Source organism: Stegastes partitus, unplaced genomic scaffold, assembly GCF_000690725.1.
Source record: "Stegastes partitus isolate 25-593 unplaced genomic scaffold, Stegastes_partitus-1.0.2 Scaffold926, whole genome shotgun sequence".
NCBI classification, from domain to species: Eukaryota; Metazoa; Chordata; class Actinopteri; family Pomacentridae; genus Stegastes; species Stegastes partitus.
The window spans coordinates 247,990-259,004 of NW_007578657.1; the positions used below are offsets into that span (position 1 = coordinate 247,990).

Below are 11,015 nucleotides of genomic sequence, written 5' to 3' on the forward strand. Positions count from 1 at the left end.
GTTCATCTTCCAGCCGTGGAGGTTTGAACTCAACCCACACTGGGGCCTAAAAGTCAGGCTGTCTGTCTCCTCTTGGCAAGAAAACATGCCTCGCTCACATTACAAAAAATCTGTTACCAACCACTTAACATGAACCTAAAACGGGTAAAATGCTCAGAGCACATGATGAAACAGACGACGTGAAAGTCAGCAACAGTCAGCAACACACTGACAAGAAGCGGCGCATCAAATAACCCACAAAGGCAGCGTTTCTGTTTGTTGCTGCATTGTTGTTTGACATAAACTCATGCTGTAATTAAGTAACATGATGAGACGCTGCACAGCGAGTGAAAAGAGACGCTGACATTAAACCGGTCCATAACAACACGTAGGTGTGTGCGACGCTCGTGTGTGACTGAGCTGTCATGCTTTGCTGCAGGAACACATTATGTCTTCATCTTCAGCTTTGGCTCTGGGCTCCTGTTGAAACGCCTGCAGTGCATGCATGCATATATGTGTGTGTGCACTCCGATGCAGGCTCTGATTGAGACGAAGCATTTTAAACAGAAGTAATAATTCGTCAATGCGCGGCTTCCTTTGGTTGTTAAGACTCACTATTCCTCCTCAGCCATTTTTACTCCTTCTTTTCGTGGTGTCACAGTCTAAACTCGGTCTGACATCTCTTCTTCATTATGCGCTCCCTGTCACTTCTCTCGCCGGGTTTGAAGTTTCTCTCTCTTTTACTGCAGTTATCAGATGCTCAGAGCAGATGGTTCGAGCGTCTGGGAACAGCAGTCGAGGCAGGTTATTCAATTTACATTTTGGGTGTTTAGCCGACTTACTTATCAAGAGCGACTCGCGGTAAGTGAGCAGATAGCGGCTTCGGCGTCTTTCTCACTGTCACTTGCTTCCATTATTTTTTACGCAGTATTTTTCTGCAGAGATCCTATTATTCTTACATTAGCTGCACCATCACAGCGTTTTAACACACGATTACGGTGACATTCGGCCTTTTACTTGTGCATCAGTGAAATGATGAATAAAGCTCTGAGTGATAGCAAAAGGCTTGTTTATGAGTTGTGAAGTGACAACAGTCTGTGATTTGATTTTTTTTTTCACTATTGGGACTATACCTTGTGTTTATATTTAGAAAATGGATCGCGCCTCAAAACAGGAAACTCTCAGCAGTCTGACAGAAAGAATGAATGCAGGCTTTGTTTCAAAGATTTCCCGTCGACTGTACGGACACTGGAGATGATTGGCGTGTACTTTATTCTTAAAGAGGATTTACCCAACTTTTATGCAAATTACCACCAGGGATACAAAATGTTGTATCAATGAAAAGTGGATTATGGCATGAGATGGAAGCTCTCGCTCTCTATCTTTTCAAAAAGTGATTTATGATTTTACAAAAACCCTCTTATTTCTGTAAGACACTGTGCCAAATGCATGGAAACGCTTAAGATCTGGCTCGCTCCCCAAGTGTTTTGTTTATTTATTTATTTTCTTGTTCGTTCTGAGAAGCTTTACTGAATCACAATACAACACCCGTGTTTTGAATCTCCAATATGTAATAAGCATGTGATTGGCACAATTTTCCAGCCTTATTATGCAGCATATGTCAAACATCAAAAGCAAGCCGTGTGAAATGTGAATAGAATTACCTCCTATGAACCGACGTATCGACAGATTAAAACACCTGTTGTGAGGACAGATGTGAAAAGAAAAAAAAATGTTTTCCCCAGAATTCTATGAAACCGCTTTAGTTGAAAATGTGCATCACACTGTGTGAGTAAAATAAAATGTTTATGGAGCGACTATAAAACTGTGTCTCTGAAAAGCCGCTGCAGCGGGGGTTCGTGATGCTGAAAGTTTTTTCTTTTATTTTCACTTCTTGATGAGAACGCTATGAAATGACTTGAGATTTTCTCGTTGATTATCCGCAGCGACGGCGCGGCAGATTGCTGGTTATAGGTTTGCAGCATATCGCTCCGTCTCTGTGTGCTTGTAAAAACAGATGCCATGTTTGCGACGGTGCCACGAACGTCGCTTCTTCCAGACTTTAAATCACAGACGCCCGCGCCTCAGTGGTCAACTGGCAACGATAAATCTTTTTTTTTTTCCTTCTCTCACATTTTCTGACTCCGCTCAAAAGCACGACAGTTTTTTTTTTTTTTGCAAACGAGAAACGTGCTGAACTGCTACTTGGCCGATCATTGTGTGGCTCTCTGGCATCTGGAAAGTGCTGTAAATTGACCTTTTAGATGATTTCTCCCATGTGAGGCTGCTCCAAAAGGTCAAAGCCGTTCGCTGTAAGTAGCCCTTTAGTGGATGCTGAGACGTGTGGAGAGACGGCGTCTTCAAGCAGCCCGACAGCTTAATGATCGCGTCACGTCTCGTCTATAATTTCGGCCACTGTTTCACTAAAACCTCGTGCCTTCCTCCTGAGAATTGTTGTGGATGCGTGTAATCTCCTAAGCGGATTTGGGGGGAGGAGGAGGGGGAGAGTTAAAAGAGGTGGGTGCTTTCCTTGCACAGAGGACAGCGGTCCTACAGGTTGCGAGACACTAATCCTGTTCAAGGCCACAAAGTCTTCACCCTTTGCAGCTTTCACAGTGGGCACGAGCAAAGTGTCGCACTCACAGTTTTGGGGATTGTAGCTTATCCAGCTCTGAGGAATAAGCCGGCGATGATTCCGGCTTCACACAAACATATGAATATTTTCCCCCTTTCTTGATGTTTTTCCCTTTCTCTTTGTTTGACAGGAACATCGGCAGCCATTTGTCTATTAACAAGAGCGTGGACGCCTGCATCGGGTCAGACAGTCACGTGACCTCGTTAGAGCACGTCCAAGCCCGGCTCACTCTGTCCTACAACCGGAGGGGAAACCTGGCCATCCACCTCATTAGTCCTGCCGGTACACGCTCCACTCTGCTCCACCCCAGGTACACAAAAACAAAAACTACACGAGCACAGATACAGTACAAGTTGGTAAACATGAAATATTTTACACTCCAGCTTGTTGGCTTTTCCTGCAGGCCTCATGATTACTCATCGGAGGGTTTTAATGACTGGGCTTTCATGAGCACCCACTCCTGGGACGAGAACCCCAGCGGGGCGTGGACGCTGGAGATTGAGAACGTGGCCGGTGCCAGCGACTACGGTAAAGCAGCTTTGTTCTTTGATAGATGGGATGAAGACATTTCTGCCATAAGTTTTTGTAGCTAGAATTCAGAGCTTTCCAAGTTATCCCGACCTGATGTCAAAGTACAATCCTTACTTTTTTGATTAAGATTTAAAGACTTTCTAATCACAGGTCCTCTGAGTTCAAGGGAATTTGTTCATATTTCCATCTGACCTGCAGTCTTGGACCTATAAAATATTCAATGTGAACCAAAGAAGAGGACAACTGTCATGGGTCTTTAGCGCCAGGTCACCAGGACGGCTTTAAATGGCTTGGATACGTGCATGTTATTTAACTTGTTTTAATCTGTTGAGTCTACAGTTCAGCTCAGCGGTTAAAGGTTTAGCACCGGGAGATTAGAGATCAAGAGGTTCCTGAATCCAAAGTGTCTGCTCTTTTTATAGGAGGCGACTCTGTAGAGGTCCGCCGCCATCAGTGTAGGAAGAATGGCAAAGCAGTCTTTATGTTTTCCCTCGCATCATCCAAACCTGGACGCAGCAGGTCCACCCCCAGCGTGATGTTCAGCCAAAAAAAATCTCCAGAACTACAGATTTAGATCAATGTCTCACACCGCCCCACTCAGTAACGAGTGATTTACTAAAGTAGAGCCTCTCTCAAGGCCCCACACTCCAATGATTCTTGAGAGAGGAGCACTTTATAACTCTTGTTAGGCACAGAGGGAAATTATTCTGTCTTTAAATTTGCAGCTCGTGTCAAGGAATCATTTTTCGTCACCTTATGCAGAAAATCCAAAAGTCAGAGGATACATTCACAAAGTCCACCCTCGGCGATGCGGGAGCCTCCCTGTTTCTGACGGGCCTGCTTCTCTCCCCGGTTAATCTGAGTTTTTATCTCCACCTCTCCGCTCAGGCACTCTAACCCAGTTCGTCCTGGTGCTGTACGGTACCGGCTCAGCATCTTCCAGCTCCTCTGAGAAGTCTCAGCCTCTCAACGGCAACTGCAAGACCTTGGATCTGAGGCAGATATGCATCGGTAAGACCAGTGTTTCCCGTCTGCTCCTCGCTAGAACTTCCAGCTGCTGAGGGGAGGGGAATGGAAAGCCATGTTGAGCTGTAACATGTGAAGCAGTCTGGTTAGCGTGAATGGGATGATTTATTGTCCCGTGTGTGCTCAGCTGCATCTGTTTGCGTTCTACTTGTACATCAGTTTTGCAGCGTCACACAATTATCCCATTGAAAGGACCGAGCGAGCTTCATGCCATTGTGTCCGACCAAATCCAAATAGTGCTGAAGGCAAGGTCTAAAGACACGACTGAGCTCCAGCAAAGTGTGAAGTCCACCTACATGTGGTCTGAAACAGTGACAGTCTGACCCCTACAGGCTGTCAGAGGCACCTACATGCTGACACACAAAGGGGAGCTGAGCATCATGTATGCACATAATCATCATGTTGTGAGAGTCTTGTCATGTCGTACACAACGCTCCCTCACTTGGGGCACACAGCTATAGTTCTCTGTGTTTTTGAACAAGTTGACAAGATGCAGCAGTAAATTGGATTTTCCTCCTTCTGTTGGCTCTCCTGTGTTCGGCTCTGTTACCCCCGGTACCCACAGTCTGCTAATTGTCATTATAGGCAATGGTCTGCATCTGGATGTGCTGCATATGGAAATGTGTCTGTTGATTTAAAAATGCTGCATTCAGCATATAAATAGCAACGCTCTTTGTCATCAGTTTTTAGCCAGAAAAAAATGGCGACTAGAAGTAAAATTGCATTTAGTTTCACTTTTCCTGCAGTAGAACAGCCCGTACATGAATCAGTGCAGAACCGTTGGACCCGACCTGACAGCCATGTTAACTGCGATGCTCTGACTGTCAGGGCAGGAATCCTGGTTCTGTTTTTTTGGCTTGTCTGACTCATACGAGGAGGTGAAAGGGGGGCGCGGCTGCTTATTGCTGTTTCTGTGTTGCAGAGTGCAACGGCGGCTACTACCTCTTCCAGCAGAGCTGTGTGAAACAGTGTCCACCAGGCTTCTCAGTGGGCTCCCAGCCTGTCAACTACACAGTGGGAAACTCCATACCACCAGCGTCCGTCCCCGCCTGCCTGCCCTGCCTGCCGCCCTGCCTGACCTGCAGCAGCCTCAGCCCTCAGGCCTGCCTGTCCTGCCCTCCTCACAGCTCCCTGGACCCCATTTCTGGAACCTGCCTGCACCTCAACCAGTTCATGCGCGAGACCACCGGCAGCTTCATGGTGAGCCAGGGCAGCACGAGAGCACAGCTTCAGCTCAGCTCCAAGCTGCCCATCACCATCGCCGTGCTCAGCTGCATCGCCATCATCGCCACCTTCGCCGGCATCTTCCTGCTGCTGCAGCTGCGCTCAGGCGCGCTCATCAAGCTGCCCTCCCTGGAGGCCGGCGGTGGCCTCGGGGGCAGCTTCAGCCTCGGGGGGAATAGGGTGGTGTCGTACCGCGGCATCCCGACAGTCTGGGGGGATGACGGGGTGAACACAGACTCCGAAAATGAAGAGTTTGACGTCCAGAATGAGAGGACTGCCTTTATCAAAACACAAAGTGCTCTTTAATGCCTCCCCCACGTCCCTCTTTTCTCTTCTGCTTTTAAAATCTTCTCACCCTCATTTGTCTGATAATTCAGGGCTGTGGTAACTGTCTGTTCACAGTCTTTGCTGGTTTTTATCTTCTCATTCATTTTTTTTTTTTTTCTTTTCCTTTCTCCGTCTTATCGGATTCTCATCTGAGCCCCGTTCTGGGATCTGGTCTTCCACTCTGCTGTGGGAGACCTGATGGGAAGCTGCTGTCTCTCAAAGCTCTGGATGGCCTGAGCTTTGCTCTATTCACACTTGGGCGCATTTCTATTAAACTGGCTCTCTCCCTCCTCTTGCCCTCAATCACGAACAGTGTCTGTCTGTGCAGAGTCCATTTTCCCCTCCAGCTCCAGCTCCTTTTTGTTACAGTAAACAAATGATTATTATTTGCTTTCTTCCTCTTTTTTTTCTCCTCCTCTTTCCATTAGTCTCAGTGCAGTAGCCAGACGAGATTGTTGAATGCGAGTAGTGGAGAAGTGTGTGTGTGTGTGTGTGAATGAATCGTGTGTGTGTGAATGTGAGCGTGTAAATCTGATGAACAGTGTAGTGCCCTTTATGGAGAGGCTTAAGCGGGTTCTGTCATATTTAGTATTTTAACTAAACAGCGATAACACAAAAAGAAAAAAAAACTGTATTATGAGGCATGAAATCCAATTTGGAAACATTTTTTTTTTCTCTCCAGAGTGACACCGACGTCTACAGTCTGTTCAGAGTAGCACCACTTCGCTTCACATTTTTTTAAAAACACGACGGTTTGATGAAGAAACGTGCTGACTCGGCTCGTTTAGAATCGCACGCCACCAATCAGAGAAACAAAACCCACCGAGAGCTTCCCGATCGGGCCCGTCTCTGACGTCTTCTCTTTTTACGACCAGACAAAAGCGCTATTTGCTTTAAGAACAATCTGTCTTTCATGCAGTCAGCTTTTCAAAAAAACCAGCACAGTTTTTGTTCCCTTTGTGCACACGATCTGTAATGACCTCCTCCATCTCTGCAAGAGCAAACCGTGACTCACTAAAAGCTGCCTCCAGCCTTTTGGGATTCCAGATGAACTGAACTTATTCTGGTTTTTTAAAAATCTGGACCAGCGCATGCAATTGAGAAATAATAAGAAAACAGGCCACTTGATCGGCCCCGAGGCACCGTCCCTCCCAGACACAGTTAATTCCTGCATCCCGGTGTGCTCCCAGATGCTGATGAGGCCCAGGACATCGTGTGAGCAACGGTAGTTTTTCATAGCGGCTGGCAGGTGTTGAGTTACCTGTGATTGATTTCTTGACGGAGCAGACGCGGTAACAATACATCAAGGCTTTCCTTTTGTTAGAGCACATCAACACTACAAACACACTCGTCTCTTAATGATTGAAAGTTAGCTCGCATGTGTGTGTGTGTGTGTGAGTGTGTGTGTGTGTGTGTCTCGCATGTGAGGATGAGAAATGTTTATCTGCCCTCTGAAGTGAAGCTTTTTTTTCTGTTTCCTCCTTCGTCTCGCAGCTTCTGCTCTGCCCTCCTCTTCAGATCTCCAATATTGTTTTAAAAGCCGCTCATCGAGACTCCCCATCTCCTCTCTGCACTTCCCCTCCAGTCCTCGTCTAATCTGAATTTCAGATTATGTCTTCGGCGTACTCGCCAATTAATTATATTCCGAATGATTCCGCAGCAAACTTATTTATTCGGAGAGATTTTAATCACACCTTTAGGGAAGATTGTTTTAAAGTGATTTTTCCTCCCAGGCTGGTTATCATCTGAACTACGCATCTCATTATTTAATCCAGTGTAGCCATTTTTTTTTTTTTTTGATTCCAACTGATCGCTTTTTTTTTTTTTGTCGAAATTATTATTATTTTTAATTTCCACTACAAAAACAAGTGGAGCTCGCTGAGAGAGGTTGTCATGGTGATGACGTGCACAGAAAGCTGCAGCTGCTCACCCTTTTATCTACCTCTCATATCATTCAGCGAGGTTTCGTACGCTGTTAGAGGAGCTGATAAATGATTACGGAGGTCAAATCAGACGCAGGGGGGGAAAAGATTTTTTGGGGAAAAATAAGCGATTCAGAAACTGTAAAGCTGCTGCGCAAATTCTGCTCCTATCTCGCCTAAAAAGTGTATTATTGCCTTTAGGATCAGCATTCATGTGCGCTCACACCTGGGCTTTAAAACCTGTTACAGAAATAGACCGGCTAGAACAATAGTCCAATAGATCTTGCTGGTCAGCGTTTAAGTGCCAACCCAATCTAAAATTGTTGGGGGCGTTTTATTTTTCCATCTCTACCCGTGCAGCTCCTCCAGGAGTTTTTCTTTCTTTTTCTCTTTTTCTTTTTTTTGTTCTTAAGTTCTGACAATCAAATGATTTCCTTCTTTTGAGGGCAACAAGGTGCAGAAGCACACAAACAAAATGTATTTTAATTTTTAATTTAACCGCTCGTGTTAGAAAAAACCTTCTCTAAAGTTGTTTTTCATAAATATGCAGAATGTCATTTAAATTGCAAAAAGCTCGTTCTAAAAGTCAAACGTTTATTCTTTAAGAAAAAACAAAATTTAACTCGGTAAAGCTACAAAGAATAATGATTCTCAATCCCAATACTTGCCAAAAAAAACAAAAATCCTCTTCAGAAGGATGGAGGAAGATTGGCGTGTGTGCTCTGAAACGCAGCGCCGAGCCAGGAAGCTTAATTCATCTCAGATGGCTGGTGCAGGTGTAGCACATTTGGCTCGCCGCGGCGGTTCCTGCATTGGAAGCCAATCCGAGGAATGTGGATTTGGAGAAAAATGCCCTCAGAAATGAACAAAGCTAATGTGGCGAGTGTGTGCTGCAGGGGTTTTGTGTGATGTACATTAGTGCCTACTGCCATTTAGGCTCTGATTAGTCCCAGTTTAAGGAGGGTGCTAATTTGAAAATGTAATAACTTCAGCCTCAGACTTGAGCCACAAAATCTTATTGACTTCCCAGCTTGGTGAGAAGTGTGTAAACAACAGATAATGGGCTAATGCAGCAACAAAATTGCTTCCATAAACTATTTTCTTCGACTCTGGATGCTTACGAGTTTGCTTCTTTTGAAGAAACCATAATGTGGGACTTTGACCAATTTGTTGCAATTACTGCGGCCTAATTGATTCTCAGCCTCGCCGACATTGTGCACCGAGCGTTTTCCCCCTCGCACAAGATTCATACGGCTTCCCGGAAGAATAGTTTCGGGGTGTTGAGACGAGTTTCTTGCGGCCCCCACGAGTGCACACACAGAATGATTTATTCATCGTAGCTTGATGTTGTATTCACTACAGCCAGAAAACTCTCAGCTGATGAACCCGCAGCTCTGCGCATTCGAGTGTTTAAGGAAATCACGAATGCAGGCAGCATTAAGTAGCCGGCGCTTCCAAAGCACAGGAGCTGCGGAAAACCATTAGCAGCCAGCTCATTCCTTCCACTGCGCGAATGTGATAGAAACTACACACTAAAAACAAGAAGAAGTTCTCTAATCGTGCCGGCTCGTAATTAAAAGGCTACCACTGGCAGTAACGCGAGGAGCCCTTTATACGGAAAAGACTCGCTCGTGCGGCCACGACGGAGACTTGTCTTTATGTGGCCGATTCGTCTCACGTGGAGCTCAGTGTTGCTCCAGTCCTGCTTTGAGGATGTAAGTCTGAAGTGACGGATATGAAGTCGGATGGAGTTAATAGGAGCAATATCTTTGGCATAACCAAAGACAATCATTTTAAATGCTGTCTGTTTCGTATTACGACGTGTTGCTTTCAGGTTCGTCGCGGCCCATCCAACCCCTCGCTCGTCTTCAAAGTGTTTCGTCGAAAACCCCGTTTTTGCCGTCATCTCTGCCTTTTCCGAAGATCCGCGGCGACACCCTTGTATGTTTAGCAGCTGTGGAGGGAAGGAGGTAGAATGTATCCCATCGCCATTAACTTAAGGGCTGAATCCGATCTGCGCGCGTCCGTGTGTGCACATGCTTGTTAAGTAGAAATGAAACACTTTTGCGATGGAGGGGCGGTAAGCGGAGCAGCCTCGGTCGACTCTTGTCGGCTTTCCTGCCGCCTCGTCGCGAGGTTCCTGACCTGTGGCTGCTCACAGTACCTTACAGATTTGTGACCTATGATTAATGTACAAGAATGACTATCTTACATGGGACATAACTCTAAAATAAGGCCTATTTTTGTACTATATGAATGGTGCAGTGTAATTTTCTTGTAATTTAAAGATTTTTTTTTTTTTTTTTGCTCTTGTTTTCTCCTTTTTATTTAATTGATGTCAATTATAGATTCTACTAAAAAAAAATAAAGATCTATGCAAATTTGAATGTGTTTTTATTCACTTGGATGCTTCTTGATGCGAGTGTCGGTGGATGCAGGACAACTTAAGTCGTAGTTCAGGTCTCCTTCAGCGGGTCGCAGAATAAATTCATGAGATGGAACAGAAAAGAAAAAAAAAAGCTACTCAGCTCTCACGTTGGAATCTGTTTTCATTTTTCTTCTTTGAGTTTTTTCTTTTTTGGGGGGAACATTTCTGTAAATGGTGAGTAATTTGATCGGGGCCTCGAACAATTTTGAAACCATTTGTGAAGTTCAAAGGGAAAATGTCTCTTATTTCTCTGAGTCAAAAGTGTTTCATTCAGTCATTTTACAGCAGCAGCGTCACTCACTTCGATCCAAACTGAAACGTCCCAACAACCATTAGATCCCCCGGCATGAAATTATGCATAGACACAGATCCAAGACATTAAATCCTGCTGACTTTGACAATGACCCAGCATAATGGAAAATAACACAGCACATCTACTCAGATACTGTACTTGGATACACCGTTTGGAGAGTTTTTCAGCTCGAATACAGCCGACTTCACATTTAAGAGTGAATTTTTCCCTCCTGCATGTATTAATTTACGTTTATTGGACATGTGGAGTTCCTACTTATGTTGCAGATTAAAGTTTACACACAGAACACGGATAGTTTCTAAAACATTTTGCCTCGTTTGGGGCACAAAATAAACTCATCACATGATTTTACTCCAGCAGTTTTTTTTTTCTTTTTGCATGCAAATCATCTCCAACTTTGTGTTTAAAATGAGGTTTTCTTTGTCATTATTATTTTTATTTATCATAATTCACTCTTTTATTTATTTATTTTTAAGCGAGTGTACAGATTGGTCACGCTTAATGAGTTTATCATCGGCATAGAAACGAGTACTACAAGTTGGAAAGTTATTTAGGTATAAAAATGCTAACATGCTAACTAGGGGGCTGCAAGTTGGCTCAGTGGTTAGCACCGTCGCCTCACAGCTAGAA

General features: G+C 44.7%; 1 protein-coding gene across 1 annotated transcript; it reads left to right on the forward strand.

Annotated features, from left to right (window-relative positions):
* Window positions 1-2,683: 2,683 nt before the first annotated feature.
* LOC103366287 (furin-like) lies at window positions 2,684-6,075 on the forward strand. The gene is made up of 4 exons (XM_008293964.1): window positions 2,684-2,924; window positions 3,018-3,142; window positions 4,034-4,156; window positions 5,094-6,075. The coding sequence occupies exons 1-4, from the start codon at window positions 2,716-2,718 to the stop codon at window positions 5,699-5,701; spliced, it is 1,065 nt and encodes a 354-aa protein (XP_008292186.1). The 5' UTR covers window positions 2,684-2,715; the 3' UTR covers window positions 5,702-6,075.
* The last annotated feature ends 4,940 nt before the right edge of the window (window positions 6,076-11,015 follow it).